Below are 23,912 nucleotides of genomic sequence, written 5' to 3'. Positions count from 1 at the left end.
TTATCTCATAACACAGAAATGCACCCCTCAAAAAAAAAAAAATCTTTAGAAAACAAAACTGTGCGCTTTAAAGGAGCTGTTCCTTCCAGGGTTACCCTCCCCCCGGGCACTCTCAGCTCCCCATCTCATGATGATGATGTGAGCGGTTGTGATTGACAGCTCGGAGGGCGGATTCCAAGCACAGTGGAGAGTCGCACCACGAACATGGAAACACCTTTCATACATATGAATTAGAAACAGAGGGAGCGCTTGATATTCAGCCCGGCATACACCTAAACTACGCGGCCGCACTGCAAAAACGCAAAATCTTACCAAGATTATTTGTCTTATTCCTAGTCAAAAATGTCTTATTACTAGTCAAAATGTCTCATTACACTTAAAATAAGATGTGATCACCTCAAAAGAAAATTTGTTTCTTGTTTCTAGCTCATTTTCACTTATTTCAAGTGAATTTTCACTTTTTCCACGGGCAAATTTTGCCAATGAAACAAGCAAATTTTCACTTGTTTCAAGAGAATTTTCACCTGAAACGAGTGAAAATTGTCTAAAAACAAGTTACTTCTGAGGTGATCATGTCTTATTTTAAGTGTAATGAGATATTTTGACTAGAAATAAGACATTTTGACTAGAAATAAGACATTTTTGACTTGAAATAAGACAAATAATCTCGGTAAGATTTCGCGTTTTTGCAGTGCAGCTCCCATAAGGCCAGTGACATCTCATCAGAGCAGCAGGTGGATCCAAAAACATCTTTAAGCTTTGAATTTGGAGCATATTTGTCGTTGTAAGCAGGGGCGGACTCACCATTAGGCAAAACTAGGCGGCTGCCTAGGGCCCCAAGTTCCTGAGGGACCCATAAAACTCCTGCTACACTTATGGTTAATACAGTTATTACTTATTTGCGCACGTTAATTATGTTTTTGATTAAAATCCTCTCGCTAAAATGCCAGCAGAATGCTGATCGTATTATTTATGTGTGTCTCGGGGCCCCATGCCTGCCTTTGCCTTGGGCCCCAAATTTCTTAAATCCGCCACTGATTGTAAGTTATTAAAACAGAGTAAAACAGAGGTGGAATTACCCATGTGTGGAAATTTGCATGTTGCATTGACCAGTTTTTGCAGTTTTTCCGCATTTTTTCACCGTGAACGCAGGTGACTTTGGTTAAAATTAGCCTTGACTCTCACACTCTTGCACGAGCGGTGTTCGTGACGGACAGAGGCGAACGGGAGGCGGCGGTCGGGTCCCATCACCGTGGCGACAGACTCGGTGACGCCCCCTCTCCCATGTTCCCTTGCAGAGTCTTGTCAGTAGGGACACGGAGGCCCACGACAGGCTGAGGCTGTCCAACGTGACAGAGAAAGACGCCGGGAAGTACTGGTGTCGCGCCTCCAACTTTGTAGGCAAGTCGGAAAACGCTTTCTGGCTTAAGATACGCAAACCAGGTAAAATCCCTCGCCGCCCGGCTGCCGCATCCATCCCTTCGCCGCGGCTCCTCTTGTGCGGGTCTCTTGGGTGTTGGTTTGACTTGGCTTGGGTGGCTCATAGGACCGCAGACCCCCTTTTTCCCCCGTCCCCGAGTTTCAACGCTCACACTCTGTTAGTTAGCATGTCTCATCCATTTTAGCGCCCCCCGCTCTGCTTTGTCTCCTTTCCCCCCCGATCAATAAAAAAACACAATATCAGGCCTCTAATTACTTCTAGGACTTCAAAAGCAGCCTCGCCCACCGCCCACCCCTCTCTCCCGTGCTCTCCCTTTTTCCACACACACACACACACACCCACACAGACTGGTATTGATTTCCCTGGGAGTGCATTCTTCAGCCGTATTAATGTGCTTTTATATGAAAGCGTGCAGCAGGACTCTGAATCATGACTGGGGCTGGATGTCACTGTTCATTACTGAGGCCTGGGGAACAAGGGTTTAATGGCCACCCCAAAAAAAAAAAAAAAAAAAAAAAAACACACACACACACACACACACACACACACACACACACACAGTACCACCTCACCCCGTCCCCTCCGCCTCACCTCATCACACACCGAGTTTGAAACGGGGTAATGGACTCTCCCCCACCGGTCATCACACCGGCTATTAGTCAAAGGCAGAAGCCGCAGCTGCACCGACGCTCTTTTATGGAAGCATTTGATGTCGCGGCGGTCAGATGTGGCTGCTGAAGCGGCTCGTGCACCCCCCCCCCTTACCCTGAATCCACACTGCACCAAAAAAATAAATAAAAAAATCTCCGTCCTAATGAGGCATTTCATCTCATTCTCTTTTAAAAATCTATCATTCAAACAGGGCAGGAAAAAGAAAAAAAAAAAACTGCCAGTAGGATGAAATAATCCATTTGTTTTCAGTGCTAATCGGCTTGTTTTCAGAATTGGAAGTGTCATTTTCTTGATCCTCCACTGCAAAAACTCAAAATCTCATCAAGATTATTTGTCTTATTTCAAGTCAAATGGTCTATTTCTAGTCAAAATGTCTGATTACACTTAAAATAAGACATGATCAGCTCAGAAATAACTTGTGTTTAGACAATGAAACAAGCAAATTTTCACTTGTTTCAAGCAAATTTTCTCTTGAAACAAGTGAAAATTGTCTAAAAATAAGTTATTTCTGAGGTGATCATGTCTTATTTTAAGTGTAATGAGATATTTTGACTAGAAATAAGACATTTTTGACTTGAAATAAGACAAATAATCTTGGTAAGATTTTGAGTTTTTGCAGTGGCAAGTAGACTGATCTGTTTTATTCTGCAGAAAAATTCCTGAAACAAGTGCATTGAAAAATTATTCCATTGCACTGGCAGATCTATGAGACTAAATGACTCGTTAAGATGGATTTTTTTTTTTTTTATGCATTTATTCATCTCAGTTTAGCGACACCTGTGATTTCTGCAGACGATGGTGACGGGATCTGTGTGAACTTTCGCATTTCTCCGGTTTCGATTTTGGACCCGCGGGCGGCTCGGCAAAAAACCCTCCTGAACGTGGAGGCTTTTTTCGGGCTCGCTTGCTCACTCCTCTCTCCTCGCAGCGTGGTGAAGGTGCTGCCTCGGTGTTTTGCTGCTGCTTCCAGGTGGCGGTGGCGGTGACGTATGTCCCGCCTCCCTCCTCCACCTCCACCTCCACCTCCTCATCATCTGCTGGATGGGACCTTTCCTGCTCTTCCCTGCAGGGTGTTCTCTGGTGTCCTTCTGGGCTTATTCAAATCTCTCTTTCTTCCTCTCTCTCTGTCTCACTCTCTCTCTCTTCCCCCCCTCCTCCTCCTCCTCCTCCACCTCGTCCCTCTCTCATCCTCCACAGACGGCCGGCATTAACACAACGGACAAGGAGCTAGAGATTCTCTTCTTGACCAATGTGTCTTTTGAGGATGCGGGGGAGTACACCTGTCTAGCAGGGAACTCTATCGGCTATGCTTACCACTCTGCTTGGCTGACGGTGCTTCCAGGTATATTTCCCGTCTCGTTCTGCATTTCCGAACTTCCCTTCCACCCGGCTCTTCCTGAATGTCGTTAAAAAAACACCACGAGAAGATGATTGTTACCTTTTTGTGGATGTTGTGTTTTACTCGGTAGCACATGTTCACTCCTGAGCTGCTGTATATAATTACCCCGCTGCCGCTTGTTAACATGTGTTGGCTGCATCGCGGCCGTGTCATCGGCCCGTCGAGCTGCAGAGGCAAACGTGTAATCCGGCCTCCATTAGAAGACACTTTTTAATCACGGCGGCCTCGTCTGCTGTAACGTCTCCAGGCTACGAGGCAATTTAAAGGCATTTCTGTGCTCGATGCTCAACGCCGTAATTACTTCCCCCGAGGAGGGACGTAAGCACAGGTGCAATTACCTGCCGGAGAGTAAAACCAGAGGCTGATTTACTCCTCGCCAACAACTTGATGTAAACTTTGCGCTGCACCGGTGTGCGAGTTCCTGACTGATGACTGTTTTTATCCAAACTCTGATTTATAGACGTTTCGCTGCGGTCGCCACAGACTCTTGGCGCAGCTGTTTCCCAGCATCCACTCAGCTGCAAGTGTGCTGCCGAGCAAAGCAACATCTCACTTTTTTTTTATTTTTTTAGTCATTTCATAATGTGCGGTTTGAAGAGATCAGGCATGAAAAGGCTTAGCAAAGTGATTATTGTTCTGATCATATCAACACGCACCTTGAATTTCTCGCTTGCACCCTTAATTTCTTTGATTTGTTTGATTTGTGCACATCGCAACTCAAGATGCTGCACCCTTAACATTCAGGAGTTTCGATTATGGATGCAACACTCACTCAACAGCTTATTGAGTGCCTTTTAGAGGAACATCTTCACATTTTGGCCCCAAAAAGATGCTGTTTCGCTGTTTGAAACACCAAATTATTGCATGTTAATCCAAATACACTGCAAAAAGTCAAAATCTTACCAAGATTATTTGTCTTATTTCAAGTAAAAATGTCTTATTTCTAGTCAAAATATCTCATTACACTTAAAATAAGACATGATCAGCACAGAAATAACTTTTTAGACAATTTTCACTTGTTCCAAGTGAAAATTTACCTGAAACAAGTGAAAATTAGCTTGAAACAAGAAACAAATTTTGCCAATGAAACAAGCAAATTCTTACTTGTGACACAAGTGAACAAGTGAAAATTTGCTTGTTTCATTGGCAAAATTTGTTTCTTGTTTCAATTTTCACAACAAGTGAAAATTGTCTAAAGACAATTTACTTCTGAGGTGATCATGTCTTATTTTAAGTGTAATGAGATATTTTGACTAGAAATAAGACATTTTGACTTGAAATAAGACAAATAATCTTGGTAAGATTTTGACTTTTTGCAGTGTAAAACTCACGTTCACTCCGTAATTGAGACTTTTGACTTTTATTCCCATGATTTCCTGTCTGTATTTGTGAGTGTCTTCAACATTGTGAATGACATCCCATGTTTTTTTTGCGAACCTCCCGGCCCTCTCCGCCCCGCAGCCGTGGACCCGGACAAGGAGGACGACTACGCCGACATCCTCATCTACGTGACGGGCTGCGTGCTCTTCATCCTCGCCGTGGTCATCGTCATCCTCTGCCGCATGAGGATGACCACGCAGAAGACGCTGCCCACGCCGCCCGTGCAGAAACTGTCCAAGTTCCCCCTCAAGAGACAGGTAACAGAAAGTAGATACAAGATTCGTACAAACACTTTTTTTTTCTCCTTTCCCTCCTCTGCTTCTCATGTCAGTTGCACGCTGTTACCGAGAAAACTTTATGGAAAAACTCGTGAAATTCATGCACTCATGAAATTCCTGGAATAGAGTTCAATTCCAGGTAGGGAAAGTCAGGAAAATCCATAAATTCTCCGGACAAATCAGGGAAAATCATTTTTCTAAAACATGTAACACTCAAAAAAACAAAAACATAACATACAAACTAACATTTTCAGAGTTTTTTAATCCTTTTTTGTTAAGATCAGGGAACTTTACTTTCATTTGACTAGAAATGGGAATAAAAATATACCAGAATGTCATATATTTCATTGTGAGAGATGCTGGTTGTCTGCTGCTTTCTTCTCCAAAGCAAACCCAACTGTGCTAAAAACCAGACTGTTTACCCCTTCAGAAAAACACTTTTAGCTCATGGACGCGGTCCAAATTAATAAAGGAAAGTCATGGAAAAATTAGGGAAGGTTTTTTTTTTTTCCTACTCCACAGCACAGGTTTGTTTTATAGTATCACCTCGATTTCTGCTTTAACTTTAACACTGAGGATAAGAGGAATGCAGGATAGATATAAGGGGAACTTTCAGCACTGTATGTCTCTCTCTCTCTCTCTCTCTCCTGCTGTGTGTGTGTGTGTGAGTGTGTGTGTGTGTGTGCGCTGATGACGTAGTGCGGACGCTGGAAGGCATCGAGCTGGTGACATGTGTTCACATTTATCTTGGAGCAGATTCAGCCGAGGGATATTTATGCCCTCCCGTGACTGTCAGTGTTAGTGTTAGATTTCACTCTCGGTGTAACGCACACTCGCCCCTCAACTGTTTTGAGAGAAACATAAAGTGGAGCAGCTGCACTTCCACCGGAGCCGGGCCTGCAGTCTGGAAAAAACTCCCCACGCTCCTCGGCCTCGCTCGGGGGGCCGCGGCCGGAGACCACCGCCGTCGAGTCCGATCCGAGAGCGGGTCAAAAGGTGCCGAGACCGAGTCGAGCGCGAGGCGGCGGTGAATTCAGTCCCGCTGAGGCCAAAAGCAGACAACAGACTGACAGTAAAAACATCTTTCTGAATGTTAACACTGCAAAAACGCAAAATCTTACCAAGATTATTTGTCTTATTTCTAGTCAAAATATCTCATTACACTTAAAATAAGACATGATCACCTCAGAAGTAACTTGTTTTTAGACAATTTTCCTTTGAAACAAGTGAAAATTTGCTTGTTTCATTGGCAAAATTTGCCAGTGGAAAAAGTGAAAATTCACTTGAAATAAGTGAAAATTAGCTAGAAACAAGAAACAAATTTTGCCAATGAAACAAGCAAATTTTCACTTGAAACGAGACAATTGTCTAAAAACAAGTTACTTCTGAGGCGATCATGTCTTATTTTAAGTGTAATGAGATATTTTGACTAGTAATAAGACATTTTTGACTTGAAATAAGACAAATAATCTTGGTAAGATATTGAGTTTTTGCAGTGAAACTATCTGACGTTAATCTATCAGGAGAAAGTCTTCACCAAAGATCCAGCAAACAAAAATCAACTTGGAGATCTGAAACATGAAATAGTTTGAGCCTATCAATTTGGAGTAGATCTATGCTGAATCTGTACCATCCAAATAGAATAGAATAGAAAAGAAAGCCTTTATTTTCATTGTACAAATACAACAAAATTGGGAGCTCTCATGATCAGTGCAATTAATAAAATAATCAAAGACAGACATCCAATAAACATGAAACTAAAATAAATACCAAAATGAAAATAAGTACACTTGAAAACATCGGGAATGATCAGTGCGTTCAAGTTTTAGAAATCCTTTACGTTTCATGGGATTATTGGGAGAAAATAACCCAGAAAGGCCAAGGAGCTGAGTAACAGCTGATGAGATTTTAGCGGCGATCCCGAGCCGGGGTTTCATTTTCGAGCCATGACTGACCAAGACAGAGACACAGGCTTGATTTCAAAACTTAAGTGCATTTTCACAGAGTCTAGAAACCGGTTTACCTTCCAATTGAAGTGATAGGAACGGTGTGTTTGGGTGCACCGGCAAGTTGGAGAGTTATTATTCAGCACGGAGCGGAGTGCTCACCGTTCATATTTTTAGATAGGCGGGAAAAAAACACGTTGAGTCAACATCCGTTATTGGCGAGACGAAGACGACGAGTCCGAGTCAAAACAGGAATGGGGGGGACGAGACGAGTCCGGCGAGGCGGGGACGTGCTCGGTTCCCCGTCCCTCCTCCTCCCCTCCTCCTCCTCTGCCTCATCTCGCTCTAATTTGCTCCCATCAAGACCAAAATTGGCTCCTGCCTCGCTCGCGGGCTCCTAATACTTTCCCCAGTCCTCGTCTGTCTTCTCTAATTCACAGAACATCGTCCGGGGGCGGCTCGGTGAACTTTATTCTGCTTTCTGTGTTCATTTTCTCCGTAAAAATTTTTAAAAAAAAGGGCCAGTGAAAGTAAACGAGTCTTGTGATCGCCCGTACGGCCACACCCTGCTCCACTGTATACAGCACACAGTACACAGCGGCCCTGTGGTTGTGTGAGTGTGTGTGTGTGTGTTTATGTGTGTGTGTGTGTGAGCTCCATCTTTCCAGCTTTATAATTGAAGGGTTGCAGTCCCCAAAAACGCGACAGATCCATTTTTAGAAAAGCAAACTATTACTTGAAAGTCATCACTTGAGTCGCGGAAAAGTGAGCACACACATCATTTCATAGGCAGACGCTGTTGGGCTCTAACACACTTAATAACTTAAACACTGCCCCCCCCCCCCCCAAAAAAATCACCTCTCCTCTATTTGTGCGAGCAGGCGTCAGGTCTTTATCTCGTCTTTGGAGCGACGCTCTAATTGCAGCCTCCAAATCTTTTCCTATTTCTGCTACATGCATATACACGGTCTTATAAGGCAGTGCGGGGAGAGATCTTATTGCATTTTTCTGTAATCTTCGCTTCGTTTTTGCAAAGCTAATCTCTCGGTTCTCCCCGTTCTTTTTCATAACTCTGAGTAAATCTCCCATAAACCTCCTGGCATGTTCTATCAGATATTACTTTTCATGCCTTTGAAATTGTGGTCAGGGTTGTTGTTTTTTTTTTTTTTTTTTTTTTTTTTTTTTGCTTCGCAGCCTTTTTCTCATTTTCCCCCAGTCGAGAGGTTGAGGAGGGAAGTCTGGTAAGTGGACATGTTTGTTTCGAGACCCCACCTGAAGGGGATGAGTTGGCAGACTCTGACACAAACATATTCATCAAAGCGAGGGGCCGCGGCCGCCCGCTCCCCCCGGCGCTCAGATAAATGGAGGGAGGACGTGGCGCCCACGGGCTCAGCAGCAGGACCGCGGACCTGGAAATGGAGCCGGCTGATGGATAGAGACGTCCGGCCCGTCTTGCCGCTCGCTCGCTCGCCCGCCCGCCTCTGCGTCTGCTTTCATTTGTCTTGGTTTCTGCCTCCTTCCCGCCGCACGCCGCCGCCAGGCCGGCTCTTTGTAAAAGTCACCGCCGGCGTTCAAAACTTGGCCTGTTTTTCCCAACAAACCTCCGTCCAGTCGAAAGGACTCGGACATTCATCCTGTGAAGCGTGACGCTGCCACTCCCTACCTGCAAACATTAATTCAATCCTAAAATCATGTTCATAACCTCCTGAGACCCGAGGAAAAAAAGTGTCTTCCAATTTAACTTTTTTTGTGATTTCTTGTCTATTTAGAGTTAAAACAACAACTCACAATTTAGAATTTCACAAAAATATTTTTATTTTAGATTTTACAGTACGTCCACTGTAGTGGATTTTACTGTAAAAAAACAGATCATTTTAAATTTAAATAAAAAACCAATCAAATAACCACAGATAATCAATTACAGACAATCAATGCCATTAACGAGAAAATATATAATGTTCATAAGTAAAAAACAATAGCTAAACAATATTTGACTTCCTGTTTCTTTTTTCACGACATGTGCGTTTTTCTGCAGCTGCCATTTTGGCTCAATAGAAAGTGGGTGTTTCCCTCATCCCACCTTATCACATGAGATATCATTGGAAAGGCCTGGATGTCCTCTGTACACCAGGACTTGATAGGGGAGCTCAAATGAGTAAAAGGATATAGACGATCAATTGATGTCCACTACAGAGGACAGAATTGAATAGGCTGGGTCTCAGGAGGATAACACTCCAACATTTTGGGTAAAATCCCCTTTTTCTGATGTTGGACACCATTTTCTCCTCTGTACGTCCAGTGGTTCGGTCCCAATGGGTAGCGTTTCGTGTTAGCTTAGCATAAAGACTTGAAGTCTATAGGAGTCGTTAGCCTGGCTCCATCAAAGTGAAAAAATAAACCTTTCAGCAGCTCTGAAGATGATTTATTTACACAGTGGATCATGTGGATTTGATTTTTCACTTGAAGGCAAATGATATCAAACTCTTTTAGCAGATTTTGTCACTTTTAGTAAAACTGACTCAATAATACAAGATCAGATTGGGAGTTGTTTTCAGGAAACCAAAGTGAGACTGCAGGACTGCACTGCAAAAACGCAAAATCTTACCAAGATTATTTGTCTTATTTAAGTAAAAATGTCTTATTTCTAGTCAAAATGTCTCATTACACTTAAAATAAGACATGATCAGCTCAGAAATAACTTGTTTTTAGACGATTTTCACTTGTTTCAAGTGAAAATTTACTTGAAACAAGAAACAAATTTTGCCAATGAAACAAGCAAATTTTCACTTGTTCACTTGTGTCACATTTTTACTTGAAATAAGACAAATAATCTTGGTAAGATTTTGACTTTTTGCAGTGTGTGTGGCTTGTTAAGATAGATAACGTTTGTTAAAGGTAAAGCTCAGTGCCATGCTCTCTCTGTCTCTCCTCTGTCCCTGTGATATTCCCTGAGACGCGATGTCCTCGCCCTTTTCAGAGACTATAACAGTTTGTTTTTTGTTTTTTTTGCACCCAAGCAGGTTTCCTTGGATTCCAACTCCTCCATGAACTCCAACACGCCGCTGGTCCGGATCGCCCGCCTGTCGTCCAGCGACGGGCCGATGCTGGCCAACGTCTCGGAGCTGGAGCTGCCCTCCGACCCCAAGTGGGAGTTTTCTCGAACCAGGTGAGAAACGGAAAACTGCACATCTGCCGTGACCGCCGACGTCAAAGCAGCGGCTGTCAGAAACAAAACGTGCAGCACAACGAGCGCCTGGGCGGATATTTTATTTTTCATGCAGTTGAACAACACATCTGAGAACCGCTAATGCGTCAAGGTCACCGAGACAAGTCTTTTAAAATTTATTGTACCTGGTGATCAAAGGGACTCGAGTGCAGACACGCAGAGAAATGAAAAAACATCCCCAGCAGCTCACACGCAAAAGACGACTTATATTGTTTCTTCGGTGTCGTTTCCAGGCTGACGCTGGGCAAACCTCTGGGGGAGGGCTGCTTCGGTCAGGTCGTGATGGCCGAAGCCGTCGGCATCGACAAGGAGAAGCCCAACAAGCCGCTCACTGTTGCTGTGAAGATGCTGAAAGGTCGGTGATCGGAGTCTGTGTTCACTGCAAAAACTCAAAATCTTACCAAGATTATTTGTCTTATTTCAAGTCAAAATGTCTTATTTCTAGTCAAAATATCTCATTACACTTAAAATAAGAATGAATGAATTTTCACTTTTTCCACTGGCAAATTTTGCCAATGAAACAAGCAAATTTTCACTTGTTTCAAATGAATTTTCACTTGAAACAAGTGAAAATTGTCTAAAAACAAGTTACTTCTGAGGTGATCATGTCTTATTTTAAGTGTAATGAGATATTTTGACTAGTAATAAGACATTTTTGACTTGAAATAAGACAAATAATCTTGGTAAGATTTTGCGTTTTTGCAGTGTTGTGTCTGTGTTCAATTCCTTGTTTCTCCTTCTTTCTGTGTATATTTATCCATCACTCTCATCCACACACATAAGCTCTTGCCTCATATCTCTCATATCCTACAGTTCCTGTTTGTTCTCGCTTGTGTTTTATCTAATCTTTTTCCCTTTGTCGCTCGGTAAAACACCCTCTGGCAAGCGTGTTTTTCATGAACCGCCTCCACTTATGGCTTTTTTTTTTCTTTTTTTTTCTCTCCCGCTGTCTCAGACGACGCCACCGACAAAGACCTGTCAGACCTGGTGTCGGAGATGGAGATGATGAAGATGATCGGGAAGCACAAAAACATCATCAACCTGCTGGGAGCGTGCACGCAGGACGGTGAGAGGCCGCGATCCCACGCAGCCGCAGCAGCAATAACACACATGTCCGCCGCGTCATTTACCGAAACTGCCCGCTCCTCCGTCCCGTGTGCAGGTCCGCTGTACGTGCTGGTGGAGTACGCCTCCAAAGGCAACCTGAGGGAGTACCTGAGGGCGCGGCGGCCGCCCGGCATGGACTACTCCTTCGACACCTGCAAAATCCCCGACGAGCAGCTCACCTTCAAAGACCTGGTGTCCTGCGCCTACCAGGTGGCCCGGGGCATGGAGTACCTGGCCTCTCAGAAGGTGATCACACAGGAAGTCCATCGCTTTTCAGTTTCGGTGGTGATGGATTCATCATTTTCATTCAACATTTGCCGATTGCAGCTTCACTAAGATCACCAAGACGCAAAGATTGTCTTGGTCTTCATTGTTCATGTCTTTATAAGAATAACATTTTGAGATTTTTTTTTTTTTTTTTTTTTGGCTGCTGGTCCGACTAAGGAAGCAGTTTGAAGACATCGATTTGGATCTGATGACTTCCCATGTTATTTTGGACACTTTACAGACTAAATGATTAATCGACTAATTGAAAAATAATTGATAAAAATAATCATTGGGTGAGCGCCTGGTCACCTATGTGTTGAAATGTAGAGAAAGGCAGAAAGATGAGGGACATTTTGGCCGTCCTTGCCTCTTTAACACTTGGACATTTTGATTTAGATTTGTGGCTTCTGGGAAAAAGCCAACGAACAGTCAAAGCATTCAAGTTTTTCTGTACAGATGCTGGGTCCACTTGGCCTTCTTAGTGTTAAGGGCTATTTTGAGGTAAGGATAAGGGTTCCGGGTTAAGATAATAATTAGGACAAGGGTTTAGAGTCAAGTTTGGCAGGTAGAGGAGACGGTTAGTATTAGATTTAGCGGCTGATGAATGAATGAAATGAGTGAAGGTCGTCACAAGTAAACACAAGTATTCCTGTTTGTGCTCTGCATGTGCATGTTTGTGTGTTTGTGTGTGTGTGTGTGTGAGAGAGTCGGACACGGTGCGACATGATGTGTGTTTTCACATGTGTGTATCCTCGCTCTCCTCCCTGCAGTGTATCCACAGAGACCTGGCAGCCAGGAACGTCCTTGTGACGGAGGACAACGTGATGAAGATCGCCGACTTCGGTCTCGCCAGAGACGTGCACAATATAGACTACTACAAGAAGACCACCAACGTGAGTGTCCCGCCCCGCCTGGTCAAATCCTGTTTTTTATAATCGCACTGAACGTTTGTTTTCTTTCTTTCTTTCTTTCTTTAACCTTTATTTGTTAGAGAGGGACAGTGTACATTAATAAACATTTTAAAAGACAGTAAAATGTAAATGCACCCAATTATACACTGCAAAAACTCAAAATCTTACCAAGATTATTTGTCTTATTTCAAGTCAAAAATGTCTTATTACTAGTCAAAATATCTCATTACACTTAAAATAAGACATGATCACCTCAGAAGTAAATTGTTTTTAGACAATTGTCTCTTGTTTCAAGTGAAAATTTGCTTGTTTCATTGGCAAAATTTGTTTCTTGTTTCTAGCTAATTTTGACTTATTTCAAGTGAATTTTCACTTTTCCCACTGGCAAATTTTGCCAATGAAACAAGCAAATTTTCACTTGTTTCAAGTGAATTTTCACTTGAAACAAGTGAAAATTGTCTAAAAACAAGTTACTTCTGAGGTGATCATGTCTTATTTTAAGTGTAATGAGATATTTTGACTTTAAATAAGACAAATAATCTTGGTAAGATTTAGCGTTTTTGCAGTGCAGCCAAAAGGCATTGCATTCCATTGGTAGTCGCCCTGCCAGAAGGATTATGGCTATACCTCAAAGCAGCAGATTACAGTAGCAATTTTCATATTATCAAAAAAAAACAAAAAAAAACAGTATTCACGTTATTAACATCATCAATCATAATCACAGTCACAATCCTATTATCAGTAACAAGAATAACAACAACAACAACAACAAGACTGCAAGTAAAATTAAGATGAGGCCATGTGCTACAGAGGGCTCAGGTTCAGAGGTCAGTGTTGACAGGCTTGGTGTTCGATCAGTTGTAACCTGCATGGAGGACGGGGGGGGGGGTGTTTAGCGCATCAGGATGAAGGAAGGCAGCAGCTCCCGTCTGAGGCTGAAAATGAGATTTTGCCGTTTGTGCTTGTCAGCGTTAAATCAGAGGAACACCAGGATGAAGGATCGCCCTGCAAGTCAAACATCTTTTCTGACAAATGCGCCGAGATCTCCTTTCAAGTCATTTGACGTGACAGTAATGAAAACTTTAAAGTCATTTTTCTCACTCGGAGCGGTAATTGCCTTTTTGTAGATTCAGCTCCTCGCAGCTCTTTCTCTCACTTTTGTCGAGTTTCCCCGATTCACGCCCGGGCGCATAAATCTTCATTTGTGCGCGCCGGCAGATGGGCTCAGGCGGGATGTTTGGAGTACAGATGCCGCCATAACACACCCATCGCAGCGTGATCGAGATGTGCCGGGACAGCTCGGGGATCAGGGCCGGTCCGTGTTTTGGGTGGACGGCGTCCGGCCCGCGCGGGGCCGATTCTGCTGACTGACGCCGTTCTCTTGTGTTTGTGTTGTTGCAGGGTCGTCTGCCCGTGAAATGGATGGCTCCGGAGGCTCTGTTCGACCGGGTCTACACGCACCAGAGCGACGTGTGAGTTTGCACAGACCGGCCCCCCCCTCCGCATGCCGACCGCCCATCCATGTGGACGGAGCGGCGCGGCGCGGCGCACCGGAGGAATTCGGGGGGTGTTGAAATATCATGACTTAACATGTTAGCATCAAAAGTCGTGGCGTGCGTGTGAATATGATAGATAGACAGATAGATAGATAGATACTTTATTCATCCCGAAGGAAATTCACAGTTTTCAGCAATATCCACAGATTACAAGATTAAGTAAATAAAAAATAAAGAATAAAAGATAAAAAATAAAGAATAAAAGATAAAAAATAAAGAATAAAAGATGACACTCGAGCTCTAAAGATCTAAGTACCCAATGTGCAAAAAACAATGTGCAAAAAAACAAAAAAAACAGTGTGCATCGATGTATACAATGTGCATAGATGTGGGCAATGTGCAAATTTACAGTATAAATATATGGAGCCGCCGCCGCCGCCACCGCCGCCGCCACCGACTATGACTATCTCCCGCTCTTTCTGTCATCTGCGCTCGCTTGATAATCCCGAGCTCCTCGAGTATCGGCGGCCCCCGCATTCCTCCCCTCGTTTGTTCTTTAATCTCCCAACGTGACATCAGCGAGAGACGAAAACGGCACGACATCTCAGCGTCGCTTTATCACCCGTAAATCCACCCGTACCTTGAAAAGGGAAAAGGGGGGCAGATAAGAGGGTCAGTGGATTATCACAAGGTGTCCCCTCGGGGTAGAGGAGCAGGGTGTGTGTGTGTGTGTGTGTTCAAAGGAGATTTCAAAGGAGACAAACAACAACAAACGCTCCTTTTTCTGTGTTGCCTTTTGTGACCCGGGATTCTCTCTGATCGCCGCTGTGTTGGCCGCCGTCAGGAGAAGAAAAGGGGAGTTTAGGTAGGGAGGTCACAGAGTCAAACTGGTGTTACTGTGTGTGTGTTTGTGCTTTTGGAGGGGGGGGGGGGGGGGATCTCCCTCCGGCCACACCTCCCTAAAACTCCCCCCGCCCGCCCGCCCGCCCGCCCGCCCGCCCCCGTCCGTCCAGCCAGACTCCGTGTCCCCAGCAGAGCCATCCAAGTCAAACACGGGCCCCTGTCAACACTGGCTGGCCGTGTGATTACAGCAGACTGGGAACGGGCCGAGGGGAGAATCAGACTGCTCTGTTATTTCAGCAGGTCTGGATTACAGAGCGCCCCCCCCCCCTCCCCCCTTCTCCCACCTCCCTCCCTCCCTCCCTTTTTATACAGTAGTCACTCTTCAGCCAGTTTACTCTCACACACCCCGGGGGGACGCTGACTTTTGCCCCGTAATGCTCTCTAATGAAATATCTCACACCTTAAACACCAGAGGGGAGCAGAAATAAGAATAATAATAATAATAAAAAAAAAATGCACCCTTAACCAAAAAAAAAAAAACCTCAATCGGAATCAAACAGCATCACAAAAGAGCCGAGTGCATTGAAAATACAGCAGCGCACACACACACACACACGAGCCAAGCAAGCACCGCTGACATTTTTAATACATACAGTGCAGGTTCACACATGCACACACACACATTATACACATACACACACACACACACACACGCTGCCGTCTTCAGCCCTGCAGACATTCACACCCCCTGGGGAAAACTGGTGGTGAGAACTCTGCCTATTAAAAGACTCTCAGTGACCCATTTTTACTGTGTTTTCACACTTTTTGGTGTGTGTGTGTGTGTGTGTGTGTGTGTGTGTGTGTGTGTGTGCAGAGGCTGTTTGCTCTGAAGTCATTTGCACAGTCATGTTGGGATATCTAGTGACACTTTCTGCTGGAGTAACACGATAAGAATGTACTTTTTTCAAACCTGATAATACAAAAGGTTAGACAGATACATCACCGATATATAAGGCCGATATTGGCTTTTTTTTTTTTTTTTTTTTTTTTTAAGATATTAGATATTGGCGAGTCAGTGTTTCTCGCTGCCAACATTGATGGCAACTGTAATCTGTAAAATGTGCAATGAACCGTCCTCACGCTCCCTTAAAGGACCATTCCACTGATTTTGCATGTTTAGTCTAACAATCTGCGAAATGTATAAACTTCATTTCCGCCCTTTTCCCAAAGCGACAAGCTGTTTTTTTTAGAGCTGCGATATCGTTTTTCCTCCCTTTTCTCCAGCCGTTGGTTTCCGTTCATTCCACTACGATATGAAAATAATAATAATAATAATAATAATCATAATAATAAACTTTATTTATATAGCACCTTTTATAACATAAATGCAGCTCAAAGTGCTGTACACTTGTAGCAATAAAACAATAAAAAACAATACAGTAAAACAGTAAGACCCAATGAAATAAAAGAATTAAATACCTAAGAAGATAAAAAAGATAAAACTGCAGCTCAAAGTGCTGAAGATGAAAATGATAAATGAACTTTCAGAGACTTCAGACTTTCTTCATATCAGTATTACATCAACGCAATAAAGTCCTCCACATTCGTTTTCCTGAAAGCGGCGGCACTGACTTGACATTGAGGCGGAGTGAAGCGCTCCCTCCGCCAGGGAAAATAGGCCCCCGGGGGGAAACATCCGCTTTGATTCCTGTGTTGCGAAATCTTTAGCACGGCCGTGTGATGGTTTGCTGACATGTAAAAATGTTGGTAAATTGTGCTAAATTGTTCAAAAAATAACATTCATAATCACTTGGATGCTGCTTTCAAGGGCTGCTGATGCTAAAATAATTTACTTAGTCTGGGTTTAAATGGAGAATATTGTTGTCACATGCTAGTTCAAGAAAAAAGAAAGACTGGGAAAACACAAAATCTGTGCATTTGGGGATTTTTTTCCCCACAAATTTAAATATATTGATCATCCGCACCACATATCAGGTATTGGTAGATTCAGCCTGAAAACACTGGCATTGTAAACCAGCAGCAGTCAAACAGCACCAACCCCCATACAGTCATGCATGCACACACCCACACACACCCACACACACACACACACACACGCACACACACCGCTAAGGTTTGCAGCCGCTCCCCTGCATACAGAGCACGTGTGAATCAAACAGAATCAGATATCACAGTGACGGTGACCTTCATTCTCATCCTTAAACTGTCAGCTCTTATTGCTGCAGGTGCCATGAAAAATTAATTGTTTACATGTTGACGGACTTCTCATATTAAGGGGCTAATGGCCTGTGAATATTAATCTCACGGCGACCGCTGTTGAATATAAACAGCTCGCGTCGCCGGTTGTTTACCGGGCTTTCCGCTGACTCCGGTGGTTTTCTCCTCACGCCGGGGGGGGGGGGGAGGAGACGGCGTGAACCCGTCCCGACCCCCAAAAAGCCGCTCTGCTTCTGTCTGAAAAACCGCCTTGATAATGAGTTAGGTGGCAATCGCTTGTCAGGCCAGTTGTTATTCTCCTTCTCCCCTCCGTCTCCACCTGCGTGTCTCCGGGTTCCCGCAGGTCACCGGCTGTCGGGAAACTCTCTGAATTCTGAAAAGTCGAATCCAGACAGGGAAAGTCAAAGGATTTATTAAAGACTTTAGACAGATCATGGAATATCATGGAGCCCTAAATTTAACAAAAACAAAAAAAAAAATATTTATTTAAAATTTCATATTAACTTCACTTCCATCACAGAATAAAACAGACTAACAAGCTATAAAGGCATACTCCAATGTTTTAGGCAAAATGAGACAGGCATTTCGTGTTAGCTTAGCATAAAGACTTGAAGTCAATGGGAGTCATTAGCCTAGCGCCGTCAAAGTGGGGGAAAACAAACCTTAGAGCAGCTCTGAAGCCGTCTTATTTACACAACATACCTTGATAAGTGTGTTTAAAATTTTTCATAAAGGAAAACATGTGTTGATGTTGTTTTTTATATAGATAGATAGATAGATTTTTATTGTCATTGCACAATCATATACGTATAATAATGCAACGAAATTAGGGCTCAGTCCTTTCGGTGCAGGGGAGAATAGAAAGCATCGTGCATCTTGCACGGTATGGAAATTGAGCACTGACTCATGGAACATCATGGAAAAAGTCAGGAAAATTTTTTACATTTGACCTGGAGTGGGAATTCTGTGTCTCCATCACGCTGAACTCACACAGGCTGAGATTTTTCACGGTATGTCGCCGGGTCGCTCAGTAGCCTCTCAAAATATTTTGGATTTTACTGGTTAAAATAATAGTAAAATATCGTCGTTGTTTATGATTCTGCAACAAATCAGAGTCAGTGCTAATGGAAAATGCATTTTAGAGGGAATAACCTCCCCTTTCAAAAGGTCGATCCTGTCCAAACCCTGCTCCTTGGAGAAAATGCCGCCAGTTATTTGTGTCCCTGTTGATGAAAAGGGACACATCCTCTATTACAAACACAACTAGCTTTTCCTTTTGTTTTTGTACTTGTAGGAAATAGTCAATGGATGTTTTTACGATGGAGGAACATATGACGAACACGTCGAGTTGGCTAGCTGTTGAGATCTTTTGCCAGAAGCTGCTGGCCTGTTTTTATTATATTTTATTCTTTTTTTTTTTTTTTTTTTTTTTTTTTTGGCCGCTCCCTGTCTCCCGACTTTATTTGAAATGATGAGCAACAGTCAGTTAAATCAATCACGTCGCTGCTTGTGTCAACTCCAGTTTTCCCTCTGCTGCTCAGTCTCCTTCCCCTTCTCTCTCTCTCTCTCTCTCCCTCTCTCTCCCTCTCTCCCTCTCTCCCTCTGTTTGGACGGCCCGGCCGGCCAGTAGCTGCTGTTTTCCGCTCTCTGGACCGGAGCATGGATAATTAGATTAAGCCCGCTGAGCGTTACAGTGGGAGGAGGGGGCTGATTCTGATTCACTGGATGAATGGCCAAACAATAGTACACTGGGTTAATAGACCGCCCATTATCTGATTACCTTCCCTCATTTTTTAGCCATTTAGCAAGAATGGCCCAATTCACTCACGCTGCTGCCATGGAGAGAGAGAGAGAGAGAGAGAGAGAGAGAGAGAGGGACGGCGGCTCTGAATGCATGAAGTTTGGAAGCAGAGGACTTTTTGAATCCAGGGCGGTCGAGGTGGGATATAGTTTGGGATGTGGCGCTCTCTCTCACCTCGGGCTCTGTATTCAGAGGGCTTGCAGGAGTAAGAGAGCGGATCTAATGTGGCCTTTCCACCGGCCGAGCTCACCGGGCCGCCGTCACACAGCGCCCGGCGAAATGTTTTCTCCTTTCATGTTTTTGTGCGCCGCTCGGGTGCGTTTAGGTATGCTGGAAGCGTCCCAACGCGGCGCCCCCACGTGCTCGGCCCTGGCTCGGTTTCAAAGGGAGCCGGCGGGGGAAAGTCTTAATCACGTCGGTGACACACAAGCGACGCACACAACCGCCCCGTCTTCCCATGCAAATCATATAACGCTAATAGAAAAGCCATAGCAGGTTCAGGTTGAGTTCAGCATAATATTTTTTCTCATGGTTTTCGATGGCTTGGTGGCAGCAGGCGCGTGTTTCTCCTCCAAACCGTGGTCGGTGTTTTAGATGTGGTGCGCCTTGTGCCTCCGAGTTGAGTTTGCTTGAGCCCGAGCCGCAGCAGACATCCCATCAGCACAAAAACAAGCCTGCAGACAGGTCGAGCTCTGGGTCACGGTGATAAACTCACCACACGACCTGTTTCCTGTTTCACAATCCTTGAGTTTTTCCTTCAGCAGAAAACAGTCGCAAAGCTCTCTCTCTCTAGTTTTGTGTTCAGTTTGAGGCTGCACAGAGAAATTTGCCGATAAAGTGCGCCGCAAACAGCCAGAGTCAAAGAACACAACGCCTCAGCCATGCGATCTCCTCACATTACGTTTGATATCAGTCAATCAATTCGTGTTACGTTTCACGCCAACCCAAACACTTTCAACCAGTCGGGTTCCTGTGGAAAACGGCCTGAATCTTGGCTCGGATCTCAAAATGGTTTCCAACAGGCTAGCATCGCTCTTCAGAGCTCTCCACCGAGGTTTGATTCCTCTTATCAAACACACCTGGCAGCCCAACCTGGAACCGCTTCCCTGAATTGTCATGATATCATTTTTTAGGTGGGGGTCGTACAACTGAGGGTGGTCAGGCTGTGAAAATCAGCTGTTCAGCCGCAGCCAGAAGTTGAATAGAGGAGAAGTAGCTCCTCCATACGTGTTTTAGAAGTCGGTGGCAGTTAATACTTTGATTTGCACTTGGCAATATCCCAATTACACAAGTTCCCCTCAGTGATCAATAAAGTATTTCTGATTCTGATTAATTTCAGTTGCAAATGTCTGCACACAGGTTACAGTAACCCTTATGTGCTCTGGCTAATGCTGTTTAGATACCTTTTGACAAATTTTGTGTTCTTGAGGTGAGAACAATAAGCCTGAAAGTTCTCCGTTGTGATTTCTGAACACAACATTCGTTTCCTAGGATGGCGACGGAATGAAGTGCCCAAAATGAAACGCCGCCATCCCAGGAAACAAACTTGGCCCACCAGCACCTCCCTGTCCAACAGAAAACATTTCGCCTCACCACATTTCGTTTTTTCTCCACGGTCCATGTCCACGATTTTTCTGACGTCGTGCTGTGCTGTGATTGGCTGGCAGCTACACGCCCACTGCTCAGCACACACACACACACTTCTAGTGGCTCATAAGTGATGTTTTAGAGGGATTATTTTTCTGATTATACACTGTTTTTAAAGAAAATCCCACTCGTTGTGCCTGTAACCAGACAAACTCAGCCCACGTTCGTCTCCGTGCAGCAGCTTCAGACTCTCGGCTGATGCGCTGATTTGTCTCTGTTTTCTGCAGTTTCTGGCTTTAGGGAAGAGTTCTTGATTTTTACAGATATTGATCGACTGTCCCAAACAATAGCAATGTCAGTGGAATTCCTAAATTGAATGCTGTAAACATTATTGAAGATCAATATTTCCCCACACAGACCAATCACTGCAGCAGGGGAATATCACACCTTCCTGAACCGTGACTGTTGCGGGCAAAATGTCGTTTGACCCCTAATCTTTATTGTTTGTCTGTGTGTGTTTTTCTTCAGATGGTCCTATGGTGTGTTACTATGGGAGATCTTCACCTTGGGGGGCTCGCCCTACCCAGGCATCCCTGTAGAAGAGCTCTTTAAACTGCTGAAAGAGGGACATCGGATGGACAAGCCTGCCAACTGCACACATGAGCTGTACGTCCTGTTGAGAAATGCCTCCTGGTAGCAGAGACCTCGGGATTTATCCTGCAAATAAACCTGCCTTGTGCGATAGAGGGAGGCATGAAACACCAGATGAAAGTGGGGAGGCAATGACATGCAACTCTAAAAACGCCTTGAGTTGGACTGGAACACATGGCGATGATGGTTTATGTCCCAGTCTGCAGAGCCTGAAGAAACCCCCAAAACTGTACACCGAGATATGAACTAAAAAATGCATTCTTGCATGTTTATCATGTTTAACTAATTCAAAAGGGTAAAATGTGATGTTTTTGTAGTCTTGCGTTTTGCATTTTAGAGAAAAAAAAATGCAAAATGACAGCAAAAATGAGCTGAAAATACCAAAATGCCAGCATTGCAAGGTCAAAACAAGTATTTGGAATTCAGTCCATGCACACCAGTATAATTTTACGGCGCGCTGTAACTAATTTGCAGATCATTACCGTCTAAACGCAGGTGCATGATCACAAGAGTAATAGGAATCGATGCTAAAATGCAATCCAATATATAAATAAAGAGCATTTTTATTTATATTTAGATATACTGTATGCACGTTAGGCAGTTAGTTGCACCTCCAGTCCACTGCGGAACAGTAGAATACACTTTTATACTGTGCTTTATACGGTAGATATCACATTTTTACAGATTTTATAGACTTTTTTTTGTCGACTTAAACTTGCCATAACTGAATGTGTAATGGTCGAACTTTGTGTTTCAGCTACATGATCATGCGGGAGTGCTGGCATGCTGTGCCGTCTCAGAGGCCGACCTTCAGACAGCTGGTGGAAGATCACGACCGGGTTTTATCAATGACCTCCACCGATGTAAGTCCCGTCGCACGACAGAGATCGGCTCAAACTCCACGACCCTGCCTTCATCTCATGCCCAATAAAACTCAAACGCTCATGAAAAACTTTGTTTTGTGTAAGAATCGACTCACAGGTTTTCATCTCAAGCTCTGAGGTGAAAATCTGGATCTGGTAGCGTGAATCTGTATCGTTTACGCTTATGAAATTATTCATCCTTATTCCTCTGTTGCACTTAATGGGAAAGAAAAAGAAAATATTTCAGTCACTTGATTTTGTTATCCAATGTCTCCTCCGTAGTGAAAGCAAAAGGCAAAAAAGAAAAAAACAATACAAAATTTGGTCACAAAAAAGATAAATATTTGAGTATTATTCATGCTTGTCTAGCAGCTTCATGGTTGTTAGAGGTGACAGATTTTATTGACATATAAAAATATGTTCAAATATGTTTCAAAAGAAAAGTGCTAAACAAACAGGAAGGGTGATAGAAGAGAAAATAAAATGATGAAACTACATATCAAATTTGATTAATGAAATGTTAAAAATAAGAAAATATATCATCAAGTAAGAAAGGGTAGTGATAGAAAATTCATTGTATGACACCTTTTCGCCAGACTTTAACAGGTATTTTTGTCATGCCACCTGCGGTTGACCTTTGACCTCTCCCCTGACAGGAGTACCTGGACCTGTCGGTGCCCTTCGAGCAGTACTCGCCCACCTGTCAGGACTCCAACAGCACCTGCTCCTCAGGGGACGACTCGGTGTTCGCCCACGACCCGCTGCCTGACGAGCCCTGTCTTCCCAAACAGCTGCCCAGCAACGGGGTGATTAGGACATAAAAACCCGCGCGGGGGGCGAATCGGTCGACCCCCCGACGTGGGACCGGTGATCACCTCTCAGTGACGTCTCTCAGACAACCTCCTCAAGATATGGAAAACACACACATGGGAAAAAAAAGTAAATCAAAACGACACCGCATGCAATACTTCCACAGCGCTTCAGCTCTTTGATTCGTCTTAAACTCTTGGTAGAAAATCTGAGTTTTTTTTCCCTCAAGAAACTCTTAAAGCATCGAAGGATTTTTTTTTTCTTTTATCACTGAACCATGTTGATTTCTTCTTTTTCTTCCTCTTGAAAATGAAATTATATTTTTGTACTCGGGCCAGTCTTTTGTTATTGACAATCTGTTGGGGTGAAACCATTCCGTGCCTACTGGGATCGACCTCCTGGGACTTTTTTAACCGAAACACAAAAAGGATGTAAGAGGAGGAATTGAAGGGCATTGGTTCATGATTGCTCGGTGATCCAGGGCATTTTTTCGGCAAAGTAGGCAAGGACCTCCGATCTTCTCTCTCGTGCACGGAGCCCTTAGATTGCGAAGAAAATCCATTCGACACGAAACCAGCAAAGCCAGAATCGACTCAATAATGTGACTCGTTCTTCCAACGACACTTTGGTCCTCCTCCGAACTCAGCCGGGACAAACCGAACAGCTTCTCCTCCGTCTCGACAAAGACTCATCGAGAACGGAGAGACGCGTACGACATCGCCAACAAGTTTTGGAGAACCGTCGAACAAAATCCTCCTGCAATGTGAGGTCAAGTTGCAGCTTTTTCAGGGCCATTCAGTAACAAGAAAGGTTTGGAGGGTTTTTTTGTATGTATCTAGCAAATGATTTATTGTAAATATTATAAATGCATATATGTATCATATTGCTGTCCACAGCCTTGTACTTAAAAGACAAAAAACTACATTTTCTAAAGTATTGTTTTAGGATCGAAAGCATTGCAATCTAGAAGACACTGTCATGAACATGTAAAACATT

The 23,912-nt window shown here is 43.8% G+C and overlaps 1 protein-coding gene across 5 annotated transcripts in view; it reads left to right on the top strand.

Annotated features, from left to right (window-relative positions):
- fgfr3 (fibroblast growth factor receptor 3) overlaps positions 1–23,191 on the top strand; it is a 97,447-nt gene extending 74,256 nt beyond the window's left edge. For 2 of the 5 annotated variants that reach the window (XM_030044585.1, XM_030044581.1), the window contains exons 8-18: positions 3,311–3,455; positions 4,974–5,149; positions 10,134–10,282; positions 10,576–10,697; positions 11,298–11,408; positions 11,505–11,695; positions 12,487–12,609; positions 14,029–14,099; positions 21,121–21,258; positions 22,001–22,106; positions 22,763–23,191. In XM_030044585.1, the coding sequence (XP_029900445.1) occupies positions 3,311–3,455; positions 4,974–5,149; positions 10,134–10,282; positions 10,576–10,697; positions 11,298–11,408; positions 11,505–11,695; positions 12,487–12,609; positions 14,029–14,099; positions 21,121–21,258; positions 22,001–22,106; positions 22,763–22,927 (1,497 nt within the window). In that variant the 3' untranslated portion in view covers positions 22,928–23,191. Of the gene's footprint in view, positions 1–1,298; positions 1,444–3,310; positions 3,456–4,973; positions 5,150–10,133; positions 10,283–10,575; positions 10,698–11,297; positions 11,409–11,504; positions 11,696–12,486; positions 12,610–14,028; positions 14,100–21,120; positions 21,259–22,000; positions 22,107–22,762 lie in introns of all 5 variants that reach the window. The other 3 variants (XM_030044586.1, XM_030044583.1, XM_030044584.1) reach the window with 2 other exon arrangements.
- Positions 23,192–23,912: the final 721 nt, after the last annotated feature.

This window comes from Myripristis murdjan, chromosome 22 (assembly GCF_902150065.1).
Source record: "Myripristis murdjan chromosome 22, fMyrMur1.1, whole genome shotgun sequence".
In the NCBI taxonomy this organism is placed as follows: Eukaryota; Metazoa; Chordata; class Actinopteri; order Holocentriformes; family Holocentridae; genus Myripristis; species Myripristis murdjan.
Note: the sequence above shows the minus strand (reverse complement) of the source record. Positions and strands in the feature narration are given on the sequence as shown.